We start from the raw sequence: 27,144 nt of genomic DNA on the forward strand, positions 1-27,144 counted from the left end.
ATCTGCAATTCCTAAATTAGAAAAAACCCAGCTCACATTTCACAGCTCATCTGCCATATGGGAATCCGGCAGGCTAGAGGGAAACTTGGCTCATGGAGGGACTCCCAAGATTGAGGAAGAAAGGAAGGAAAGGAAAGCAAGGTGGGTCAGTGCTAGCTACCAATTTTCTGTGAAGGATATAAACACTCCTCAAGATGTCGTGAGGTTTCTTTCTTTCTTTCCCGTGGTCATTTCCTGTTTACGCAGATAACCGGATAAAAATAAAACAAAGGTCCGTCCAGAGGCGAAAGCAGCAGGGAAGATGTACGCCTGTCCAGTATTTTGCCACATAAAATTATCAGAAGGAATAAAACAGGCTGCACTCCAAGATCTTCAGTTGAACTGTGTGATCTTAACTCTGCTGGAAGGAGCCCAAAATCTGGGCTGCATCTTGCAGAGACGCCAAATTCCCTACATGTCATTTAGACCAGCATATCTTGGAGACCCCTCTCATAAACACACACACACACACACACACACACACACACACTTCTCTGTCTCTCTGTCTCCTATATTTTAACAAGAAAATGTCCAGTTTAGGGAAGCTTCCTTTTCTTTCACCGTGAGAACTAGAAACCTCCTACCTTCATAGATGTAAGGCTTAAGAAAACCTGTGTACCTACCATGTTCTATACAAGAGAGTCCAGACCTCGAAGGCCCTCAAAGCCCCTCTGGGATGTATTCCACCCAGGCGCTCCTCTCTTATCACTGATTACAGATAAACTGCCTCGAGCCTGTGTCCTACTCAACCAAGGTGGTTCAGGAGGATTCTGCCTAGAAGGATCTCCCTGGCTTCTGTTCCACCAGTCCCAATGGACGCTAGCCACCAGTAATGTATTCATAAAGGTAAAGGTAAAGGTACCCCTGCCCGTACGGGCCAGTCGTGTCCGACTCTAGGGTTGTGCGCTCCTCTCACTTAAGAGGCCGGGAGCCAGCGCTGTCCGAAGACACTTCCGGGTCACGTGGCCAGCGTGACGAAGCTGCTCTGGCGAGCCAGCACCAGCGCAGAACACGGAAACGCCGTTTACCTTCCCGCTATAAAGCGGTACCTATTTATCTACTTGCACTTAGGGGTGCTTTTGAACTGCTAGGTGGGCAGGAGCTGGGACCAAAAGACGGGAGCTCACCCCGCCGCAGGGATTCGAACCGCCGACCATACAATTGGCAAGTCCTAGGCACTGAGGTTTTACCCACAGCGCCACCCGCGTCCCTATGTATTCATAAAATCATAGAATTATAGAGTTGGAAGGGACACCCAGGGCATCTAGTCCAACTACAAAACTGGAATCTCAACTAAAGCATCTATGACTGATGGCCATCCAACCTCTGCTCAAAAACTTCCAATGAAGAAGAGTCCGCCACTTCCCAAGCAAGTCCATTCCAATGTCAAATAGCTCTTACTGTCAGAATGTCCTTCCTGGTGTTTATTTGTAATTGTCCTTCTTGTAACTTGAATTGATTGGTTTGAGTCCTATGCTCCAGAGCAGGAGAAAACAAGTTTGTTCCATCTTCCCAAAGTTGAGTGCAGGAAAGTTTGGGTGAATTTGATGGTTTCCCCTCCTGTTGTACTGTTGTTCTATGGCACCAGTCTTTTACACTGTGGACATTTTAAGTTGGTATAGTTTTTATCAAGTTTGTGCATGTTCTTCTTTTTCTGCACACCAGCCTCGGACTGTAAGGTGCAGGGTGGCATGTAAAGATTCACCTCAATGTAAGAAAATAAATAGACCGTGGGCAAGTTTCCCACCACACCTTAGTTAACATCTGGCAGGGCCGTAACACGTTGGATAAAACTGCTTTGAGGCTGAAATTGCCACCTGGGAGACCATCCATCCAATCTAAGCACTTCTGAATCCTGTGCTATATTCAGAGCTCATGTCAGTTCCATTAACTCCACTTTTCAGAGCAGCACATTGCTCTAAAAGCCTCCTTTCCACCGGACTTCACTTTGCATCCTCTCCCAGCCCCCTCCTTCCTCTGCAGCTGATTATAGTCGCTTGCAGATGTGCAGAAAGACCTCTTTCCAAAGGCAGCGTGTTGGGAGTTCCCCGCCTGGAAGAGCTCTGCTGTGCTTCTGTCCATCCGCTCTCCCTGGTGGGCGTGTCTATTAACTCCCACTCTGCCTGGTGCAATTACACGCAGCTGGGCTGGCAGGAGCTGAATAGCACAAACGGGGAACAGGGAGGAAGTAAGTTCATCCAGCTTGTCTTGAGAGCCAGCGTGGTGCAGTGGTTAAGAGAAGTGGACTCGTAGTCTGGTGAACCGGGTTCGCTTCCCTGCTCCTCCACATGCAGCTGCTGAGTGACCTTGGGCTAGTCACACTTCTCTGAAGTCTCTCAGCCCCACTCACCTCACAGAGTGTGTGTTGTGGAGGAGGAAGGGAAAGGTGATTGTTAGCTGCTTTGAGACTCCTTAAGAGGAGTGAAAGGCGGGATATCAAGTCCAAACTCCTCCTCCTCTTCTTCTTCTTCTTCTTCATCATCATCATCATCATCGTCAACTTCCTTCACCAATATGAAACCAGGCTATTGGGCACAGAGTCCATTTCAGAATCGATTGCCCAAGTTGCAAGCTCTTGCCTTAATCTTAGGGATATGGGGTCTTGGGGGAGGGGTAGTACTTCTGGTGGGGGGCATGTCATGCTCCTTCTGGGGTCATCTGTCCACCTTTGGTGCCCACCCTGCACTCAGCACTCACCTGTAGCTCAGCATGCAACAGCAGCCACACCCCGGAAACAGTTTTGACTGGCTGGCTAAACCAGGTGAGAGTAGCCAGCCAGTCTCAAACGCTTGGTGAGTTGGGGACTTTTCCTGCATACAAAGACAGGCTTTGTGGGCTATGCAGAATTAGATAAATTAACAGGAAGGCTTCGAAACCTGCGGGACCAGAGATTCTTAGAAGACTGGAGTAAATATATGAACTCTTTGAAAAATAATTGTGATGAACAGATCACTGCAAGAAGTTTTGTAAGGTGGATTATTTGAAATATTACAAGAAAGACTATGAAAAGAATTATTAGTTAAGGATAATTAAAGGTAACAGGAAATTAAGAAATGCAGAATAAGCAATAAAGAACGGAAAATCAGAGGTGTTGACGGAAGTCAAAATACTGTATAAGAAGTGAAGATATGTTGTATGATTGTTGGAACTGATATGTTAAAAAATCAATAAAAATGTATATTAAAAAAAATACAAAGACAGGTTCTGGCAGATTGAGCTAATGAGACCAATAGTGGGTCCAATGGTCAAGAAGGCAGTTTCTGCATGTGTTGTGGAGGGTAGTGAGGGGCCGATGGGGCTTGTCAACCTGGGAACGTAGCCCATTTAGGAGAAGGGAAATACAGTGGTGCCTCGCAAGATGAAAAGAATCGGTTCTGTGATTCTCTTCGTCTAGCGGTTTTTTCGTCTTGCAAAGCAAGCCCATTGACGGATTAGCGGATTAGCGCTATTAGCGGCTTTTAGCAGCTTATCTGCTGATCGGATCAGCTGATAAGCGGCTTAGCGGCTTAGAAAAAGGGGGGAAAGGGAAAAAAACCAGCAGGAACCCGCAAGACATTGTCATCTTGCAAAGCAAGTCCATAGGAAATTCATTTTGCGAAGCACCTCCAAAACGGAAAACTCTTTCGTCTTGCGAGGCATTCGTCTTGCAGGGCACCACTGTACTGATTCTAACTCTATGCGCCCTTGCATGATATCTTCAGGAGAAGAAAATGCTAAGAAGTAAACCCTACACCGATTTCAAGAGGTGGGGGAAAATGTGGACTAAAACAATAAAATTTACAGCATGGGTGGCACTTAAAGAGAATTTAATGAAGATGATTTATCGTTGGTACATCACACCGAGTAAACTTGCCAAAATGTACAGGTCTCATGATAAACTTTGTTGGAAATGCAAGGAGAAGGAAGGGAACTTTCTCCATATGTGGTGGTCCTGTACCAGGGTGAAGGCCTTCTGGGATATTATATACAAAGGAATTAAAAAAGGTATTTAAATATAATTTTAGTAAAAAAAAACCAGAGGCATTTCTATTGGGATTAATTGGCGAGGAATTTTTTTTAAAAAAAAAGTAAATTTGTTTATGTATGCCACAATGGCTGCAAGAATTCTTCTGGCCCAAAGATGGAAGCGACAAGAACTCCCCACCCTGGAAGACTGGCAGATAAAGATGGTAGAATACGTGGAATTAGCAAAGTTGATGGGAAAGATACGAAATCGGCGCGATGAATTGTTTCAAAAGGACTGGAGCAAATTTATAATTTATTTGAAAGAAAACTGTAAACATCTGAAAACGTTTGCAGCTTTAACATGAAATGTTTGGTAATGTGAAATTAAGGAGCTAATTTACATATAAGAGGGTGAATGTTAAAAGTTAATATAAGGTAAAGAAGTGGTTGTAGAGATGCGAAGGATTTGATAAAGATATGTGGAAGTCAGAAAGAGGGAGGGAAGGAGGACTGTAAGTTATGGGTTTATGCAATAAAAATGAAATGTAATATGGAATACTCAATAAAAATTATGTTAAAAAAAGAAGAAGGAGTAAACGCTACATAGATCCGGAGTGGAGTCCCTAAGGCAGTTGGATGGTGCCTTTTATGTCTCCTTCCGGCAACTCCTGCATCCCAGCTGGTGCCAAAACGTATCGCTCTGCTTCCTTTGGGCCACTGCAGCGAGGCCAAGAGGGGGGTCTTGTCTTCTGGGCAGCCCAGGACCTCCAGACATACTGCCCAAGCTTACACCCCCGGGAGGTCACTTTGGTGCTGCTAATGCAACAGTTTGACTTCACCCCCAGAGGTGAACTCCATTGTCTCTGAAGATAGATGGATGTCAATAGCAAGGAGCTGCCTTATACTGAATCAGACCTACTGGCCCACCTAGATCAATTCTGTCTTCACTAACTGGCAGCAGGTCTCCAGGCAGGGGTCTCTGAAGATGGTGGGGACTCAACCTGGGACCTTCAGCATGCAAAATAGCTGTTCTGCCCTTGAGCTACGGCCCATCTCTTCTCCACACTAAACATGCCAAGCTCTCAAAAAAAATATGTTGTACAGTGGTACCTCTGGTTAAGAACTTAATTCGTTCCGGAGGTCCGTTCCTAACCTGAAACTGTTGTTAACCTGAGGTACCACTTTAGCTAATGGGGCCTCCTGCTGCCACCGCGGCGTATTTTCTATTCTCATCCTGAAGCAAAGTTCATAACCCGAGCTACTATTTCTGGGTTAGCAGAGTCTGTAACCTGAAGCGTCTGTAACCAGAGGTACCACTGTATATAGGAAAGATAAGATGAAATAGTAAAACCAGTAGAATTGGAAACAAACCTCATAACGGTAAAGATTAAGATAAGTGATGGATAATGAAAATAATAAGAAGCAAAATGTATAAGGAAACCAATATAACTAACAGTAGTGGTAAATGAATACAGTGGTACCTCCAGTGGTACGTCGGGTTAAGTACTTAATTCGTTCCAGAAGTCTGTTCTTAACCTGAAACTGTTCTTAACCTGAAGCACCACTTTAGCTAATGGGGCCTCCTGCTGCCGCTGCGCCGCTGGATAACAATTTCTGTTCTCATCTTGAAGCAAAGTTCTTAACCTGAGATACTATTTCTGGGTTAGCGGAGTCTGTAACCTGAAGCATATGTAACCTGAAGTGTATGTAACCCGAGGTACCACTGTACAGACAGACAAGAAGAATTGTATAAACATGAGGACTTATTTATTTATGGATACACTATGGACAAAATATGGAAAATGAATAACAATATATAAAATGGAAGAAGATAATGCAATAAAATTATATGTGATATAAAAAAAACCAGAAGAAGGAAGGAGGGAAGTTAGCTCTGAAGAGCAAGTATAAAGGTAAAATGTATTACAATATGTGTATGTGGAGTATCTAATTGAAAAACTAATAAAGATTATTTGGGGGAGGGGAACATGCCAAGTTCTTTCAAGCATTCCTCATCCAAAATTCACCTGGTGCCAAATCCAATGCCCTTTCATTGCCAACTACAGGCCATTTTCATGCTCCTTTGAAAATTGCTTTCTAATATTCCTCCCTTATTTATGTTCCCAGGGTGGCTAAGAAAACAGTCAGAAACAATGAGAGCACTATCTGAGCATACAAAATAGCACAGCAAGTTAAAACAAGCAGCAGTCCATTCAAAGAGACCGGGGTGGTTGTGGCCTTCCAGATGTTGTTAGACTACAACTCCCATCATGGAGGCTGGGGGGGAGGCTGGCAACATCTGGAAGACCAGCAGTTAGCAAAGGAAACAACAAAACCCAAACTGTCAGAATGGTTACTGGTTTTTACACGCTGCGTTGCCGCTGTGGGCGTTAGGATGTTGGTGACCCCACACTGAGAATGTGATTTTGATTGTTTATTGCTGTTTTAATTGCCGCAGGCTGCTCTGGGAACCTTTGGGCGAAAGAGAGGGTCATTACATCGCAAGATACAATGCACTGCCACTGGAAAACAGTATGGTGAACAAGGGGAAAGCGAAGCACCGTCTCCCAAGCGACAGCACAAGGTCACAACTTCCGAGCGCTGCAGCTGGCGGCTGTAACGTCGGAGCAAAGTCACCTTGCTAAATGGCATGCTTTGGATCCTTCTAATCGCTAGCAACTCATGACCCCCGTACGCCCAGGACTACGGTTTCACTGCAGAATGAAGCTGAAGGTGACTCAGGTTTGCAAAGAGGGAGGAAGATTACCCTCGAGGATCAAATGTCTTGAGGTCAGCAAGGACCACCAACCTAGTCCTTCCCTGTTGCTTATGTCCTGGTGTCCGATTTGTCATGAGAGGAGACAGGGCAGTGATAAAGCCTTCTAGGTCCTCGAACTCTCTCTGGGTATTTTCCTACCCCTCTGCTCTCTTTATTTTATTTTCCTAAGCTTTTATTAAAGCTTTTTTCATGGTCCAGTAAGAGAAAAGAAACTACAGTGGTACCTCTGGTTACGCACTTAATGAGTTCCAGAGGTCTGTTCTTAACCTGAAACTGTTCTTAAACTGAAGCACCACTTTAGCTAATGGGGCCTCCTGCTGCTGCCGTGCTGCCGCCGCACAATTTCTGTTCTCATCCTGAAGCAAAGTTTTAACCCGAGGTACTATTTCTGGGTTAGCAGAGTCTGTAATTTGAAGCATATGTAACCCAAGGTACCACTGTAATCTAAATATTAAAAAAAGCAGAGAAAGAAAGAGGAAAGAAAACACAGAGTCTTCATTCAAAGGTAGCTCTCAACCTTTGCTACCTACAGAAAGTGGTGGACCCTCCAAGCTCTCAGCTGGGAGCTTTCCTTTCTTCTCCAAATCTCTCATCCTGGGAGGTCTCCCCTTCCCTGTCTCTCACTCAGGTTCCTTCCACCAACCATAAACCACCTTAATGTCCGTGTAATCTCTGGGTCCTTGGGCTTACCCTCCGCTCTCTTTAGATCCCCAAACAGTTCCACGAACAAGCAAGAAAAACGTCAACCCTACTGGTCGTTTTAGGGACGCAGGTGGCACTGTGGGTTAAACCACAGAGCCTAGGGCTTGCTGATTAGAAGGTCGGCGGTTCGAATCCCCACGACGGGGTGAGTCCCATTGTTTGGTCCCTGCTCCTGCCAACCTAGCAGTTCGAAAGCACAACAGTGCAAGTAGATAAATAGGTACTGCTCTGGCGGGGAGGTAAACGGCATTTCTGTGCGCTGCTCTGGTTTGCCAGAAGCGGCTTAGTCATGCTGGCCACATGACCCAGAAGCTGTACATCGGCTCCCTTGGCCAGTAAAGCAAGATGAGTGCCGTAACCCCAGAGTCGTCCGCGACTGGACTTAACTGTCATTGGTCTCTTTACCTTTACCTTTAATGGTCGTTTTAGACGAGGCTTGCACAACTTGGGATGACAGTAAGCTGCCTTAAACCAATTACGGCCTTGGCCATGTATACCTGAAGGAGCGTCTCCACCCCCATTGTTCAGCCCGGACACTGAGGTCCAGCTCTGACGGCCTTCTGGCGGTTCCCTCCCTGCAAGAAGTGAAGTTACAGGGAACCAGGCAGAGGGCCTTCTCAGTAGTGGCAGCCGCCCTGTGAAACACCCTCCCATCAGATATCAAGGAAATAAACAACTACAGTGGTACCTCAGATTACAAACACCTCAGGTTGCAAACACTTCGGGTTACAGACTCCGCTAACCCAGAAGTAGTACCTCGGGTTAAGAACTTTACCTCAGGATGAGAACAGAAATTGCGTTCCGGTGGCACGGTGGCAGCAGGAGGCCCCATTAGCTAAAGTGGTACCTCAGGTTAAGAACGGTTTCAGGTTAAGAACGGACCTCTGGAACGAATTAAGTTCATAACCCAAGGTACCACTGTATCTGACTTTTAGAAGACATCTGAAGGCAGCCCTGTTTAAGGAAGTTTTTAATCTCTGACATTTTATTCTGTTTTTAGTCCTCTGTTGGGAGCCACCCAGAGTGGCTGGGGAAACCCAACTAGATGGGCGGGGTATAAATATGATGATGATGATGATGATGATGATGATTGGTCCATCTAGCTTAGTATTGTCTACACTGTCTGGCAGCAGCTCTCCAAGGTTTCAGGTGAGGGTCATTCCCAGACCTACCTTGAGATGTCAGGGATTCTGCATGTAAAGGAAACAATCTACCACTGAGCAATGGCCCTTCCACCAACCTGAACACAGCTACTAGGCATGTCTTGAGGTCCGTTGGACAATCCCTGGCCCTGCCTTTTAAGTCACAGGTAGTAAGCCAAACTAGGAAGTTTATTTAAAGGTAAAGGTAAAGGGACCCCTGACCATTAGGTCCAGTCGTGACCGACTCTGGGGTTGCGGCTATCATCTCGCTTTATTGGCCGGGGGAGCCGGCGTATAGCTTCCGGGTCATGTGGCCAGCATGACTGAGCCACTTCTGGCGAACAAGAGCAGCGCACAGAAGTGCCGTTTACCTTCCCGCCAAAGCGATACCTATTAATCTACTTGCAGTTTGATGTGCTTTCAAACTGCTAGGTTGGCAGGAGCAGGGACCGAGCAACGGGAGCTCACCCTGTAGCAGGGATTCAAACCACCAACCTTCTGATCAGCAAGCCCTAGGCTCTGTGGTTTAACCCACAGCGCCACCCAGCCCTAAAGCTCTCAGTTGGAAGGGGGTGCTTTCTCCAACACAGGTTTCACTACAACCAGAGAAGTGATTGTCAGGCTGGCCACCATTTTAATTTCCCAGAGGTCTCCTGGGAACAATGCTATGTGTTTTTCCCCAGAGGGCTTCTACAAAATTTTAACAGCGGCCGCTGGCTGCTCAGAGGAACCTTGTCACAGCCACCTGAACCGTCCCCCGTTTTGTTTTGTTTTTGTCAAAAATAGCTGACAGTCCCTTTACCCCCACACCTATTTTCAAGAAAATAGGGTGGTGAAAATGAGTAAGAGAGCCAGGGTGGTATAATGGTTGGCGTTCTGAATTAAGACCAGGGAGATCCATGTTCAAATTTCTCTTCCTCTCAGTCTCGCCTACCTCACAGGGTTGTGCTGAGGATAAAAATAAGGTTGGGGGGAGCCTGAAAGTCACCCTGAGGTCCTTGGATGAAAGGTGGGGTTTTTCAAAAAAAAACTGCAATTGCAAACTAAAATAAATAGTAAGTTCAGCACTGGGCTCTTATGGAGTTACCATATGTGAGCGGAAAGGGTCACGGATTGTGCCGGCTGCCTTTGGAGAGCACGAGGAGAGGAGGAGGAGCGGCTCTGAGTGATGCGTTCTGCAAATATAACAGCCTGAGTCACGTAGCTGCTGCACGAGAGCCATCCTAGCCCATTACGATGCACTGCAGCGTCCAGATCAGCTTTCGCTCATCTTTTCCTGGAGGGTCACATTGCTTCAGATGCTAACTCTGCCGTTTGAAAGGAGCACAGAGCTGACAGTGCGCAAGGGGCACATTTGTACAAATCTGGAGGGCATTCCTGTTACCGCATTGGGCAGGGAGAGAGGGCCATAGCTCAAGGGCAGGCAGCCCTGGGTTCAAATCCTAGCATCTCCAGGCGTTTGGCTGGTTAACATTCTACGGTCTTTTAAATGTGTTTGTGGGATGGAGGTTACTGGGTTTGTTCTGCTTGTGTTTTATTATGCATTTTACGTTTCAATTTTTGTATCGTTACGCTATGAACCATCCTGTCAGCTTTGGATGAAGGGCAGTATGCAAAGTTAATTGACTGACTGATTGTTTGATTGATTGATTAAGACATCATCCTCTGTCCCTATCCTTCTGGATCACCCTTCATAATAATAGTAGTAATAATAATTTAGTATTTATATCCTGCCCATCTGGCTGGGTTTTGTCAGCCACTCTGGGCGGCTTCCAACAAAATATTAAAATACAATAACCTATGAAACATTAAAAGCTTGCCTAAACAGGGCTGCCTTCAGATGTCTTCTAAAAGTCTGGTAGTTGTTTTTCTCTTTGACATCTGGTGGGAGGGTGTTCCACAGGGCGGGTGCCACTACCGAGAAGGCTCTCCGCCTTCCAAAACCTGGTGCTTGCCAGCTATTTTGGACTACTTCTACCATCAGCTGATGGGACATTGTGGTCCAAAACTTCTGGAGGGAGACACCAATTTGGGGAAAGACTGCTAAAGGCTTGTAAATTATTAGTAGCAGTAGCCGTCGTAGCAGTAGACTTAACTGTCAATCAGACCAACTAACATGTCCCATCAGCGCAAGGATTTACACTTGTGTAGCTGAATGTCCTGCCCCCCCCAATCTTTATTCTCTTCTCTTAGCCAGTTCATGACATACATGGAATTAGATCTAAAAGGTAAAAATATAAAGGACCCCTGGACGGTGAAGTCCAGTCAAAGGCGACTATGGGGTTGCAGCACTCATCTCGCTTTTAGACCAAGGGAGCCTGCATTTGTCCACAGACAGCTTTCCAGGTCATGTGGCCAGCAGGACTAAACCGCTTCTGGCACAACAGAACACCGTGACGGAAGCCAGAGCACATGGAAATGCTGTTTACTTTCCTGCCACAGCAGTACCTACTTATCTACTTGCACTGGCGTGCTTTCGAATTGCTAGGTTGGGAGGAGCTGGGGCAGAGCAACGGGAGCTCACCCTGTCGCGGTGATTTGAACCGCCGACCTTCTGATTGGCAAGCCCAAGAGGCTCAGTGGTTTAGACCACAGGGCCACCAGCATCCCATTAGCTAGATCAATGCTCCATCTAACCCTGGTGCCCTGACCTGCGGGGATCTCTCCGTGGGTGCAGGGACTTTCCCGGTGCTGCTACCAGAAATCCTGGGTGTAGTGATCAGGTGGGATTGCTATGAGAAATTATAACAAATATAGAGTAAGCCATCTGTGTCAGCAATGAAAGCATTGCGTTGACTAGGTTTAAACTATTTTGATATGATTCTTGATCAATCTACACCTCTGCATCCCTGTTCCATTCCTCTTTCTTGACAAGCCAGTACACACTTAGACAGGCAGGCGTCCTGGGTCCTCAAAGACAGTGGGCAGTTTCGTCAATGTAGCTTTTCTGATATGTTAATCTTAGGATGTTAATCTTAGGGCCAGGAAACAGGTTTCACATGAAGGTGATAATGATCGCTGTCCTCCTGGCCATCCTTCTTATCATGTGTATTGATTGTTTATGACCTCCAGGATTGCTGAATGCGCTCCTTTGTAGTTTTCATTCATTTACTCCAAAAGTATGCATGCTTAACTAGTGTTTGTAGTTTTAACTTTGTCCGCACGTGGGGTTTGTTTAAATGCTCAGAGGAAATCTGATTGGTTCTTACGAGCACTGTGTAAAGGGTTCTTTTGTTAATAAAATGGCCTGGTGAGGGTGTGGTGTACGCACTTCCTCCGAAAGCCTTGCCGGTCAAAGCCTCGTGGAGTCTCCTTCTTTGGAGGTCTTTAAGCAGAGGCTTGACAACCATATGTCAGGAGTGCTCTGGTGGTGTTTCCTGCTTGGCAGGGGGTTGGACTCGATGGCCCTTGTGGTCTATTCCAACTCTATGATTCTATGTGTCTTATTTTAATCAGGGTCCAGTCCTTTTCCTTTGGCCTCAGAACACAACACTGGGGCCTCGTGCATGCAAAGGATGCAGCGCTCTGCCACTGAGCTGTGGGGCCTGCCCCGACTGTGCCAAGCGACTCTCCCCGGGGACCACGGTCAACCCCGCCACCACAATGCCCTGGGTGTGTGTGATTGTACCTGGTGCCAGTGTCACCGCCACTCCTCAGAGCTCCGCCATCCGTGAAATTGAGGCTGCCGGTCCAATTGGCCATTTCCTCTCCACTCTGCCAGCTAAACTGCAGCCCACTAGCAAAAAAACGAGGCAATTGGTATTTTGCAGATTTCATCGGCTCAGTTTCTATCCAGCCCGTTACACGGTGGACGGAATGCGTTTTTGCAAAGGGCAGGAACCGCGTTGGTTTAGTGCAGCCTTCCCGAAGCTGGTGGCCTCCAGATGTTCTGGACTGCAAAGCCCCAGCCACAATCTGTAGTCCAAAACATCTGGAGGGCACCAACTTGGGGAAGGCAACTTTATCATTACGAAAGGTCAGGGTCTTTTCTCTTTGGGTTGGGAGACTGCATCTGAATTTGCCGAACCCGCTTTGCAAGGCATCCCAACCGGTGGCCCAATTTTACATCTTGCAGCCGCAAATGCAGCTTTTCTAGGAGTCTGCTTCTTCTTTGGGGGTGTCCCGTACAGCTACTACAGAGGCTGGCATCAAAAAAACCTGTGGGAAGGGGGTGTCTTGTTTTGATTTCACGTAAGCCGCTCCGGGAGACTTTTTTTTGGTGAAAAGCACGCTACAAATGCTCTAAATAAGTTTATTTGCTTTTTAAAAAACCCAGCTTAACAATGTTTTCCAAGTCAAAGCGCTTCCTTTCGCTTGACGCGCATCTTCCTTAGTTGAGATTCTTGCATCGCAGTGGGTTGGACTGGATGACCTTTGGGGCCCCTTCCGACTCTATGATTCCAACATGCGTATTCTCTCTCTGTCCACTTTTTCCAACCCATGCAGAATTTCATTCCCATCCAGAAAAGGCTCTTTATGTATGCGACAACAGCCGCACCAGTGCCAGATTTACATATAAGCTAAACAAGCTTTACAGATTTACATATAAGCTAAACAAGCTATAGCTTAGGGCCCTACTCTCTTGGGGGGGCGGCAAAAATTTTAAAGGAAAACAAACTGGGTGTACATTTCCAAAATATAAGATAAAAAACAAATAAAATCAAATCAATGTGATAAAAGACATATTTTGTTTATGTGCAAATGGCTTTAGATCCCTATTAGGTCCATAAAGTATCGCTGCATAAGACACACTTTTTTCCTCCTAAAAAGTAAGGAGAAATGTGTGTGCGTCTTATGGGGCGAATGTAGGCTACAGAACTATCACTGAAGCCAGCAGAGCAAGAGCATAATGGCATCAGGTGATTAACAGCTGTCAACATTCAATGGAGGTTGCTGCAACTGCTGATTAGCGGTTAACAGTAACCACCTCTGAAGGTACTGTTTCAACACCAGTCAGCCTTCAAAGAGGCTCCCTATGGTAGCTAAACTATGGTTTGTGTTAACTGCATGCAAAGCGCTTTGAACTACTGTATAAGATGCACTTTTTCCTAATAATAATAATAATAATAATAATATTTTTTTATTTATACCCCACCCATCTGGCTGGGCCTCCGCAGCCACTCTGGGTGGCTTCCAACCAAATATTAAAATACAGTAATACATCAAACATTAGAAGCTTCCTTAAAAGTAAGGGGAAATGTGTGTGCGTCTTATGGAGTGAATGTAGGCTGCGGAGCTAGCACTGAAGCCAGCAGAACAAGAGCTGCGCAGCGCGTCTTGTTCTGCTGGCTTCCCAGCGGAAGGGGAGGAGGAACAGAAGAGAGCCCTTACGGAGCCCTTTCCGTCCCTTCTCCCGCTTCACTGGGAAGACAGCAAAACAAGAGGCGATGCACAGCTCTCCCTCTTGCTCTGCTGGCTTCAGCGATAGCTGCGCGGTTTGCGCTGGATTTTCAGGGAGGAGGGATGGAGCCCATCAGTCCTTTCTCCCACCTCCCGGAAAAGCCAGCAAGAGCCGCTCTTTCTTTAAAGAGCCGCACCGAGTGAGCGTGTCTGCAGCTCTCGCTGGCTTTTCTTGTCTTCCTCCTCTAAAAACTAGGTGCGTCTTATGGTCGGGTGCGTCTTATGCAGCGAAAAATACGGTGCCATGTAGCATATATTCAACACAAAAAACAGTGACAATTTGTTGTTGACAAAGGACAGCTGGACATATAAAGGGCCCCATTACCTTCAGTAGATTAGCACTTCATCAAACCTAAATCTGGCCCTGAACCACATGGATGCTACTAGCCCAGAGATGGAAAGAAGACAATGTCCCTACCACAGAGGAATGACAAACCAAGTTGTTGGATTATGCCAAAATGGCAAAACTGACCAGAAAGCTCAGGAACCCAGAAGACAAAAAGTTTTAATAAAGAATGGGGAAATTGATATTGTATCTAGGAGACCACTGTCCGCAGATGAAAACATTAGCAGGATTCTAATAACACTTGGAATGTAGCAAATATTATGGACAAAATGGAAAGATACAAAACATGGATGATGAAATAATATGCAGTTGAGAAGGTAGACAATTGGACCCATGGAAGGGAAGGTGGGAAGTCCAGAGATTTGGGAAAATCTCTAAATATGGATATGTAATTTGTACTGTTATAATTCTATACAGCGGTACCTCTGCATGCGAACGGAATCCGTTCCGGAGCCCCGTTCGCATCCTGAAGAGAACGCAACCCGCGTCTGTGCGGGTCGCGATTTGCTGCTTCTGCGCATGCGCATGATGTCATTTTGAGTGTCTGCGCATGCTCGAGCGGCGAAACCCAGAAGTAACGCGTTCCGTTACTTTCGGGTCGCTGTGGAGCGCAACCCAAAAATGCTCAACCTGAAGCAACTTTAACCCAAGGTACTACTGTACTTGTAAAATCAAATAAAAATTATTTTTGAAAAGAGAGAATTTCATTCCCATCTATCGCGTCCATCCATCCCCTTACTCACCTCTAGGGAAGGACCACAGCTCAGTGATGGAGCATTTTGCCTTGCCTGCCAAAGGTCCCAGTTCAAATCCTGCCACCTGGGGTGCACTGCCACCTCAAAATGTCTGAAACAGGCATGGCAATCTGAATGCTACACAGGTTTCAGATGACTTACCAACATATCACCCAGCTCTAGCTAAGAGATAGTGATATTCTCTTGAAAGGAGATTGGGATGTTGGCTCTGGCAGCCAAATCCAGGATTTTGCCTGCTGCACCACAGCACAATCAGCCACAGCCTGGAGGCTTCTCTCTCGTACTCAGGCAGTGTATTGTTAGACTGTGGAACTCACTCCCACAAGAGGACGGTCACAAACTTGGGTAGCTTTAAAGGAGGACTGGCCAAATTCTTGGAGGAGGGGTCTATCAATGGCTACCAGTCATGATGGCTATGATCTGCTTCCATAGCCAGAAGCTTCCAAATACCAGTTTGCTGGAAACCACAAGAGGGAAGAGCTGCTCAAATCCTGCTTGCGATTATCAACTATCGAAGAAGGGCAGATGAAGATGATGGACTATATGGAACTTGCCGAACTGACTGGGAGACTCTGGGACCAGAGAGAAGGGACAGTGGAAGAAGTTTGGAAGAAGTTTAAGGAATATTTGAAAAAATATGTTAATATTTAAATCTTAGAACACCTTTGGAAGTGGATATAGGCTGTAGGGTTAGAAGTAGAAGATAGCCTATTTTAAAATAGTATTACAGTGGTACCTCAGGTTAAGTACTTAATTCGTTCCGGAGGTCCGTACTTAACCTGAAACTGTTCTTAACCTGAAGCACCACTTTAGCTAATGGGGCCTCCCGCTGCTGCCGCACCGCTGGAGCACGATTTCTGTTCTCATCCTGAAGCAAAGTTCTTAACCTGAAGCACTATTTCTGGGTTAGCGGAGTCTGTAACCTGAAGCGTATGTAACCCGAGGTACCACTGTAATTGTAAGTGATAAAATGTGAAGACTTTTATGGTAATAGTAAACGTGATTTTTAAAAATGGTTAGAAATTATGAACTGCTAAAGATGAGGTAAAATGAAAACCAGATAGGGGGGACTTAGGGAAGCCCACCTAACAATGTTTAAAAAAATAAGGATAAGACAAGAATTTGAATGACTGGCAGAATCCGAGACCAGGGAGAAGAGTCGGTGGAAGAAGACTGGAGGAAATTTAAAATTTATTTGCAGAAATATTGTAAAATTTTTGAATGTTGATGACATTGAAATGAATTGAAGGGGCTCTAGCAACAAGGTAAAAAGTATAAGGGGATTAATAATAGATAAATTAATAGATCATGAATTTGCTGAACTAAATTTAAAAGGGATACAATAATGGGAGAAGTGAGGAAGTCAGGAAAATAAGTTAACCTAAAGTGGAGAGATTAAGAAAGAGAGAAATTTTGTTTTTCTTTTATATGTGTTTTTTCTTCTTGTTGTGTTTAATGTTTGTATTTTTGTATTTTGTACTTTTGTGCTTTGTATTTTGTACTTGACTTGCATTTGTCTTTTGTGTTTTTTAAACTTGTTTATTGACAAAACCTAATAAAATATTATAAAAAAAAGAATTTGTTTGTATTGTTTTTCTGTTTGTGTTGTTTATTTGTGTTATAAAATGAGTAAAATTTTTGAAAAACAAAAACAAATCTTGCTTGCGAGTTCCCCACAGGCATCTGGTTGGCCACTGTGAAAACAGGATGCTGGCCTAAGTTGGGCCACAGGCCTGATCCAGTTGGGCACTTCTTCAATTGAGTGGTTCTCAACTTGTGGGTCCCCAGATGTTGTTGGACTACAACTCCCATCATCCCTGAGCTCTGGCCTTGCTAGCTGGAGGTGATGGGAGTTGTAGTCCAACAACATCTGGGGACCCACAGGTTGGGAAAGGCTGTATTACATAATGAGCCACTGGGTCCATAACAGCATCCTGACTTGAACTCCCTTAGCATCGAGGGTGCTTAAATTGGATCCCCTCGCTCGCTGTGATCTGAAGGGCAAGCATGTTAAGCCGCTCCTCATAAGACATATCTTTCCACTCCTCAAATTAGTCTGACTGATCTTCCTCTGGCCTTCCTCCAAAAGGAGCTGGGAGGGCAGGGGATAGAGAGAGACCTGACATCTGTTAAACTTGATTTCCTGACAGCAGCCCGGAGAACTCCCAAGACGGCTTCAGGTCAGGAGCAATTACAGGCCGGGATGATGTCCAACCCCTCGAAGGGCTCCTCTCGTCGAATTGCTTTCCTCCTCCACCAAAGGCATCTCCAGATTAGGGCGCCCCTGGCTGATTGTGCGATACCTGAACTGGGTCAAGGAGGTGCTCGATGTTTTCATTTGGGCTCTAGGCTTTGCGTCTGCAGAGAAAATTCGCCACCATCATATGTCACAGCAGGGACGGCGGCATCATCTCCCCGGGCACTATTTCCGTCGCACGTCAAACAAATAAGCTTTTCTCAAGAGAGGAACCCACCAAATAAGCCGAGCGGAGGAAGACATGAGCATGCATGACCCTGGGGGTGAACTGTAACTTTCCCTTGGAAAAAATTCCCAGCACCCTTTTGTTGCGAGCGAGCAAAACATCCCACAGCAGTAAGCAAGCTTTCAGGTCCACCTGAGCTCTTCATCAAGTTGGAGAAACAAAAGCTGGCTTGTTGCGGAAACCATAAAGGATTTTTGTTGTATAGACTTAGGCCCTATATCTGCACTATACCTCCAAAACAGTATCATACCAGTTTAAACGGTCATAGCTTCCCCAAAAGAATCCTGGGAACCACAGTTTGATAAGGATGCTGAGAGTAGTTAAAGGTAAAGGGACCCCTGACCATTAGGTCCAGTCGTGGCCGACTCTGGGGTTGGGGCGCTCATCTCGCTTTACTGGCCGAGGGAGCCGATGTACAGCTTCCGGGTCATGTGGCCAGCATGACTAAGCCGATTCTGGCGAACCAGAGCAGCGCATGGAAACGCTGTTTACCTTCCCGCTGGAGAAGTACCTATTTATCTACTTGCACTTTGATGTGCTTTCGAACTACTAGGTTGGCAGGAGCAGGGACCAAGCAACGGGAGCTCACCCCGTTGCAGGGATTCGAACCGCTGAGCTTCTGATCGGCAAGCCCTAGACTCTGTGGTTTAACCCACAGCGCCACCCGTGTCCCGCTGAGAGCAGTTAGGAGATGCCTATTCCCCTCGCAGAACTACAATTCCTAGAGTTCCCTGGGAAGAGATATGGGCTGTTAAACTACTCTGGTGATAAGATTGATAAGATAAGATACTGCTTTAAATGCATAATGCAGAAGGGGTCTGACTGCAATCTCTTGAGCCTCTGAACTGGACTGGGATTTTGGCACTCAAGCGAGGGCACAGATGGTCATTTTCCCATGCCATTTCCCCAAAAGGAGTCACCTCACAGACATGAAATTTGGCTCAAAACCCTACAGATATACCAACGTTCCTTAAAAATAGCAGAAGAGACTTGTGGCACCTTCAAGGCCACTACATTTGCAATGGCATCGGCTTCTGTGAACTATCATCATCCTTAACAAACTACAGCTCCCAGGATTCCTTGGGCAAGAAGCAATGACTGTTTAAAGTGTTATGATACTGTTTTAAATGCAGTTGGGACCTCAGAAAGCCATAGCTATGAGGCTAGTTTGTTATGTGGAATGGGCAGGGAGGCTGTCATGAAGAGTTCAGTTCAGAAATGACCATTACCTAGGGTTGCCACGTTTCAAACAGTGAAACAGACACAAAAGTTGTTGAGCAAAATTGATTCTGGAAATAGCAACCCTACCAGTACACAGCCTCATAGAGAGTACAGGCTGTCACCCATTTGAGATGGATGCCAGGAGACCTCTAACAGTACCAATATACTTCGTATATTCGTTTAACCCGTGATTTTCATTATTATTGTTCTTTTGTCTCTGTTCAAATTGTCCGCCGCTGAGATGTTCTGCTGCTCTCTGATTCAAACTAGTTTGTTTTGATAGTATAACTGCTGGTTTTCAGCTGAAGCCAGAACTCTTCCTGACGGGACTTATGGATATATACAATTAGGAAAGGACTGTGGAACTTTAGTACAATATATGATCACGGCTGCGAGACTTTTATAGCCACAAAGATGGGAGAACCCATTATTATCAACAATGGAAGAATAGCTGTTAAAACTAAGAGACATAGCTGAAATGGCTAAATTGACATGTTTAGTCAGAGACTAAACATTGCTAAGTCATTGTTAACATGTGTTAGAGATTGGAAGCCCCTCACAGACTTTTTACATGAAAAAGAAAAAGAAATAATGATATCTGGATTTGAGGATTGAAGATCATGTTTGTTTATAGAAAGTGGCTTTGTTGGGTGGATTGGACAAACTGAATATTGCTTTTTTTAATATAGAAGATAGATGAAGAATCAGAAGTTATTTATTTTCTACCTTTCTCTTTTAACCTCTTTTCTACTCTTTTTTTCTTTTTTTTCTTTCCTTTTCTTTCTCTATTTCTCTCCCCTTCCCCCCCTTTGTGTTTTTATTGCATCTAAATAAAAGCCTTGGTTCGGGTTTTTTCAAAAAAAGGTTAAATATATTCATTTTTGCATTTTTCTCTATAAGCCTTTATAAAAATTATTTTTAAAAGTGGTATAACTGCTGCTTCAGTTTTTGCTTTTCCGTAATATGATGCTCAGAGAACCGCCATCAACGGAGAGCAGAAAAACTGGACGCAAAAATACCAGAGAAGGCGACAAAGGGTGAAAAATAGGAACTTCATTATTTCGCTTCACTTGGCTTTCGTCTCTAGTGCTGGCAGAAGGATGCCAAAGAACTGTGCCAAGGGGAGCTGCAGCCAGACTGTGTTGGCATGGACATGCACTGAGCTGCATGTAGCAGTTGATGGGGGAATGGAGAACAGTTGTCAACAAAGGAGCAAGCCAAGGATTGGCCAGAAACAAGAACGCCCAAGGTCACCCAAGGAGGGATGGGTTCTCCTGCCTCCAGGCTTCGTGGACTGATGAGTGATGAACACCCTTGGATCTAACCATCGAAAAGGAAATGCCCGCATCAATCATGGCAAGGAAGCAGAGTCACCGCCATACGTGTGTCCGTCCCCCCTCCTTGCATCCTTAAAGGACAAGGAGCAAAATAATGTGACCCAGTTTACTGAAGGAGAGATGCAAACAAATTAATCTGCTCCAAAGGTCTTCCCTAAATGTTGGCAGCCAATATTCTCCAAATACTGGCGAGGTTTGCCATGTTCAGTGAATATCCAAAATTCAACATTTAATGCTGGACAATCTAAGCAGAGGCAATCAGGCATTTCGGCAATACAGTGGTACCTCGGGTTAAGTACTTAATTCATTCCGGAGGTCTGCTCTTAACCTGAAACTGTTCTTAAGCTGAAGCACCACTTTAGCTAATGGGACCTCCTGCTGCCGCTGCACCGCCGGAGCACGATTTCTGTTCTCATCCTGAAGCAAAGTTCTTAACCTGAAGCACTATTTCTGGGTTAGCAGAGTCTGTAACCTGAAGCGTATGTAACCTGAAGCGTATGTAACCCAAGATACCACTGTAGAGTGGTACCTCGGGATGCGAACGGGATCCTAAACAGAACGTAAGACGTGGGTCACATTTTGCTGTTTCAGCGCATGCGCGTAACGTCGTTTTGAGCGTCTGCGCATGCGCGAGTGGCAAAACCCGGAAGTAACGCGCTCCCTTATTTCTGGGTTGCCGCGGAGCATAACCCAAAAGCGCTCAACCTGAAGCACATTCAACCCGAGGTATGACTGTATCCAGCACCTTGCAATTGTGTCTCATACGTTTTCTCTCATTTTGTACAGATTTTCATGGTTTACTTCCTACAAGGTAAGTGTGGGGCTTTTTGTAACTTTGAGGAGAGAAAGCAACCCTTATACATGACACCAGTGAGGTTGTTTCCCCTTGGAACCTCAGAAGCTGAACTTACCCTGGGTCAGATCACTGGCCCACCTAGGTCAGTATTGCCTCCACTGGCTGGCAGAAGCTCTCCAGGATTTCAGATGAGGGACATTCACAGCCCTACTGAGAGATGCCATTGAAGACTGAACCTGCTGCCAAGCAGATTCTCTACCACTGAGGTCCAGCCCCTCTCCTTGCTTACTGCATTCATCTTTAACAAATATTGGGAAAGGGAGGTGAGTTGGATGAAATAGGGGGGGGGGTGTTAACCTTTTTGCCCACCACCACCACCCAGAATGGAACTCCCTTCCAGCTGGGATTCAACTGCCCCCCTCCTTTCTAAACCTCAGGCACCTGATAAACACTTTGCTATTTCTTAGTACTCTATGATGGATTTTAGTTGCCTCTTTTCTTCGTATAAGGGATGCAGATGGCGCTGTGGGTTAAACCACTGAGCCTAGGGCTTGCCGATCAGAAGGCCGGCGGTTCGAATCCCCACGACGGGGTGAGCTCCCGTTGCTCGGTCCCTGCTCCTGCCAACCTAGCAGTTCGAAAGCACGTCAAAGTGCAAGTAGATAAATAGGTAGCACTCCGGTGGGAAGGTAAACGGCGTTTCCGTGCGCTGCTCTGGTTCGACAGAAGTGGCTTAGTCATGCTGGCCACATGACCCGGAAGCTGTACGCCGGCTCCCTCGGCCAATAAAGCGAGATGAGCGCCGCAACCCCAGAGTCGGCCATGACTGGACCTAGTAGTCAGGGGTCCCTTTACCTTTCTTCGTATGTTTTCATACACGTTTCCTGCATGCCACTTAGAAATTATGGGAAGGAAATGCATAAATAGCAGAGATAAACAAATAAGTCCCCAAACACCCACAGCTGGGATTTGCAGCGGGAGAAAAACGTCTTGCTGGTGGTGTCAAAAGGAGTTTTCCTCCCATTGCGTACTGCAGACATGTTTAACAAAAAAATTAACTTGGGCACTGTGATGCTCAGGTGTTCCTTGAAGGGTTCAAATAGGCACCTGGTTGGTCCCTGTGACAGCAGGGTGCTGGACTTGATGGGTCGCTGGCCTCAATCCAACAGAGCCAGCAACTTCTTACGCTCCTAACTAAGCAGAGAGAAACTACGCCAGAAAAAGAACCTCCAGTTTGGTACAGAGGTGGAGAGGATGTGATTGACTTTTATAAAATTGCACACCCAGTGGAATAAATGTGGATGGGGAGACATTGCTCTCTCCCTCTCCTGATTCTTGAACTCGGGGTTATCCAATCAAACGGATGAGCAGATTACGGACGAGCGAAAGGAAGCATTTCTGCACACAGTGGATAATTAAATTCACAGCAGAGGAGGGGAATCTTTTCCAGCCAAAGGGACGCATCCCCTCACAGGCAGCTCACTGGTACTTCGTGGGGCCAGGAGGAAAGTAGATGGCGCAACAGAGACAGTTCTTCCCTTTTTGCAAAGCAGGCTACGTTGTGAAAGCCAGAGGTATTGGAAGACACAGGATCTACCCACTCTGGAAGAATGGCAGATGAAGGTGATAGACTATATGGGACTGGCTGAAATGACTGGCAGAATCCAAGACCAGGGGAAAGAGACGGCAGAAGAAGATTGGAAGAAATTTAAAATTTACCTTAAGAAAAATTGTAAAATTAATGAGTGTTAAAATGTTGTGGTTATAGAAAGTAAGGGATTACAGCTGTAAAAGATCAAGTAAAAGAAAAGGAAAGGGAAAACTGGATAAAATTAAGGGGAGGATTTGCTGAAACAAATTTGGGAATTGGAATGCAGAAAGGGGAGGTATGGGGAAGTCGGTGAAGTAAGTTTTATGAAAAAAAAGGATTTGAAATTATACGTGTTTGTTTGTTTTTGCGTGTGTACGTTTGTATTGTGCATTGTGTGTGTTTTTATAATTTGTGAAAATTTAATAAATATTTATAATAAAAAAAGAAAGCCAGAGGTTTCTACACCCAGGCCTCTCTGCATCCTACATACAGGCAAGCCAGAAGCATCATCAAGGATGCATGTCAGCCGGGCAAAAGCATTCACTGAGACGGCAAAGCAAGGCCAATGAGGGACATGGCCTGGGCTTGAACACAAGCTGGGAAGTGTCCCGAGGGTCAAACAGAGTGGCCTTGAAGGCCACATCTGGGGAATGTCCTGAGGGCCAAACAGAGCCCCATTCGGTGGAGCAGCGCCCCTGTCAAGACACCTGCACCTTCCAAAAATAACTGAAGACTGTTTTTTCCCCGACAGGCTTTCCCAGTTGCATAAATGGGTCTTTACCTCTGGTGTCCATTTGTTTGGAGGGGGGTTCATTTGTTTTTGCTGTTTTTAATTCTCTTCTGTGTCAATCTCCTAGAGGTGATGGCTTAGATGCGGTTCTCAACCTGTAGGTCCCCAGATGTTGTTGGACTACAACTCCCATCATCCCTGAGCTCTGGCCTTGCTAGCTAGGGGTGATGGGAGTTGTAGTTCAACAACATCTGGGGACCCACAGGTTGAGAAAGGCTGATTTAGAAGGTGAGGGACGCGGGTGGTGCTGTGGGTTAAACCACAGAGCCTAGGACAATCAGAAGGTCAGCGGTTCGAATCCCCGCGATGGGGTGAGCTCCCGTTGCTCGGTCCCTGCTCCTCCTAACCTAGCAGTTCAAAAGCACATCAAAGTGCAAGTAGATAAATAGGTACCACTCCGGCGGGAAGGTAAATGGCGTTTCTGTGCGCTGCTCTGGTTCGCCAGAAGCGGCTTAGTCATGCTGGCCACATGACCCGGAAGCTGTACACTGGCTCCCTCAGCCAATAAAGTGAGATGAGCGCCGCAACCCCAGAGTCGGCCACGACTGGACCTAATGGTCATGGGTCTCTTTACTTTTACCTTAATAAATCAGTGATGATGATGATGATGATGAATCTGACATCCAGTTGTGTGTGATCAGTGGACTAGGGGAACTAAGCTAGTCCCCTAAATGTTCCTGGTAAATTAGAGGATTAAAGTATTAAAGCCTGGCACCCCCTTTCCCATAGCCTGGGAAGCTTCTGCCCTGCTTAGAGAGGGGGGTGCAATACTCATGCGTGCAACGTCAAGATGCCACAACATCACCCCCCACCAATTGCCCTCGCAAGCTGATTCCTCTGGCCCTGACCGTTCCTCTATGGAAAAAATTCACCGCACATCACTGCCGACATCCTTTTCTCACAGGGACCAGCCAGATGTACATGGAAAGCAATCAATCAAGACCTGCACACAAGAGCTCTCTCCCGACTTGTGATTCACAGCAGCTGCCCTGCTTCTTACGGCACAATCCTACACAGGTATACTCCAAGTTGACTGAGTGTAGGACAGGCATCCCCAAACTTGGCCCTCCCTGTGTTTTGGGACTACAACTCCCATCATCCCTAAGTAACAGGACCAGTGGTCAGGGATGATGGGAACTGTAGTCACAAAATGTCTGGAGGGTCAAGTTTGGGGGTGTCTGGTGTAGGACTTGTTATGTATCCAGTGGTCTGTGTTTGCCTGAGCTTGAGTCTGGACTAAGGAATCTGAGCTCCTGGGTTCTGATTCGGTACATGTTGTCCAATCACAGAACTTTTCAGGATTTGGGCCTCTGCCATTGGCCCTTGAACTCTGAGTCGTGATTCGCAGTTTGGGAGTTTAGACAGCCAATCACATTGGGAGTGGGAGTGGCCCAGGCTTTCAGAAATGTATATAAGCAGCTGCTTTGCCTGTTTCCCAGTTATGTAGTTCAATGAAGGTTCTTGCTGCTATCGCTGTGTCTTGCCTTGTAGGAACCCACCTACACTTCAGGACTGCAACCGCAAACTCTTAGTTTTTGAAGTGTGGGCTTTCCCACTTCACTGAATTTTCTCCTTGCGTGGTGCTCTCTCACACTGTGTTTTTAAGGACTCATTTCAACACCAGCTTGGCATTGTTTTATTAATTGGTGCAGACCGCTGAGAGCTTTTCAAGTCAGAAAGGGAGGCCTAGAGGTTGAAAACTAAACAATTAAAGCACACACAGCTTTGGTGGGAGGAGGAAATTGTGCTGAGGCAAGGACACCTTTGAAAGTATTTTTTATTGATTGGCTTTTATTTTCTTTACCCAAACGAGGGGGGGGGGAGAGAGAGAGAGAGAAAGCTGGATGAGTCAGAATGAAATGTTCTTGCTGTTAACAAGGCTGCAGTTTAAGAGCAGAGGTGCTGATGTATGTATCGGGAATTCTTACACGGTGCTATGTTCACAGCCAAAAAAATACTACCTCGCAGGGAACGCTTGAACAGCAAGCACTTGCAACATTCCTGCAGGGATCTTTTGAAATCACAGCTCAAGTGTGTGTGATCTGTTCTCTCCCCTACTTTACCACCCTTTTCATGCTTTTGTTTTTCTAAGGGCAGTGGGGGAAAGGGGATTACCGTATTTTTTTGCACCATAACACTCACTTTTTTCCTCCTAGAAAGTAAGGGGAAATGTCTGTGCGTGTTATGGAGTGAATGTCTGCAGGTGGTGGTGGGGGGATTTGCTGCAGTCGTGAGCAGAGGATCCATGGGTCCCCTTCCTTCCCTCCTCCATGGTTACAAAGCATGGATCCACATGGATCCTCAGGATTTTTGCATTGGGCTACTCCAAACTCACTGTCAGATCACATGTCTGTGGCCACAGCATGAACCACAAAAATCATATATCCACTATTTCGTTTAGAATATTTTTTTCCTTGTTTTCCTCCTCTAAAAACTATGTGCGTGTTATGGTCTGGTGCGTGTTATAGAGCGAAAAATACGTTATGTAATGCAGGAGATATGGGAGACATCATCAGGCATTTGGTGACGGGGGGCAGGTGTCCAACACACACTTCTAGAGATCCGCAGCCTATGCAGAATAAGAAGTCAACACCACTTCAGACCATGCTCTTGCGACTCAGAAATTGACCCGAGCTCTCCTGCCTCCTAAGGGCCCAAAATACACCTGCACTTTGTCTTTCATGAACAGTGAACAGGGGCACAAATTGAATTTGCCCACAAGGAAAATAAAGGCAAGCCAGCGAGAATATTATTGGCACAGAAATGGAAGCAAGAAGAACTACCGACGAAAGAAAAGTGGCAAATGAAATTAATGGACTATGCAGAATTAGATAAGATGACAGGAAGGATCCGAAACCTGCGGAACCAGAGATTCTTAGAGGACTGGAGTAAATATTTGAACTATTTGAAAAACAATTGTAATAAACAGATTACGCTAGTAGGACTACAAGAAGTTTTGTAAGGCAGACTATGCAAAATATTGCAGAGAAGACTATGAAGAGAGTTATTAGTTAAGGACGATTAAAAGTAATAGAGAAATTAAGAAATGTAGACTAAGTGATAAAGATTGACAAATCTTCAGAGGAGGCTGATAGAAAAACATTGTATAAGATAAGAAAATATGTTAAACGATTGTTGGAAATGATATCTTAAAAAACTATATATATATATATATATATATATATATATATATATATATATATATATATGAAAATAAAGACAAGCAGTCTTTTAAGGCAGTCTTGAAGATTTCTCCATTCTGAGCTTCTTTTAATCACAGTTTTGGTGTTCTGCTGCTATTTTCAATCTCTCCCTTTTAGCTGCCTTGATTTAATACTTTAAATGCTTTGTGCTGTTTGTGTTGTTTTTAACTGCTGGTGGGGGGGGTGTCTGTATTTTACACACACACACAATTTCATAAAATTTATACACCACCTGATTTTACAAAAACCATCAAATTACAAAGAGAATAAAACAACAGAATTATCGGTGCAGTGGTACCTCGGGTTAAGTACTTAATTTGTTCCGGATGTCCGTTTTTAACCTGAAACTGTTCTTAACCTGAAGCACCACTTTAGCTAATGGGGCCTCCTGCTGCTGCAGCGCTGCCGGAGCACGATTTCTGTTCTCATCCTGAAGCAAAGTTCTTAACCTGAAGCACTATTTCTGGGTTAGTGGAGTCTGTAACCTGAAGCGTATGTAACCTGAGGTAAAGGTAAAGGGACCCCTGACCATTAGGTCCAGTCGTGGCCAACTCTGGGGTTGCAGCACTCATCTTGCTTTATTGGTCGAGGGAGCCAGCGTACAGCTTCCGGGTC

At 45.6% G+C, this 27,144-nt stretch overlaps 1 protein-coding gene across 2 annotated transcripts in view; it reads right to left on the bottom strand.

Annotated features, from left to right (window-relative positions):
* The window catches only part of ST8SIA5 (ST8 alpha-N-acetyl-neuraminide alpha-2,8-sialyltransferase 5), a 67,425-nt gene that overhangs the window by 32,029 nt on the left and 8,252 nt on the right, over positions 1-27,144 (bottom strand). The window contains exon 2 of one of the 2 annotated variants that reach the window (XM_082242124.1): positions 12,236-12,343. The exons of the other annotated variant lie outside the window; for it this stretch is intronic. Coding sequence (XP_082098250.1) covers positions 12,236-12,343 — 108 coding nt within the window. The remainder of the gene's footprint in view (positions 1-12,235; positions 12,344-27,144) is intronic. 2 annotated transcript variants of the gene reach the window in all.

The sequence above is a fragment of the Podarcis vaucheri genome (assembly GCF_965113315.1).
Source record: "Podarcis vaucheri genome assembly, chromosome: 11".
In the NCBI taxonomy this organism is placed as follows: domain Eukaryota; kingdom Metazoa; phylum Chordata; class Lepidosauria; order Squamata; family Lacertidae; genus Podarcis; species Podarcis vaucheri.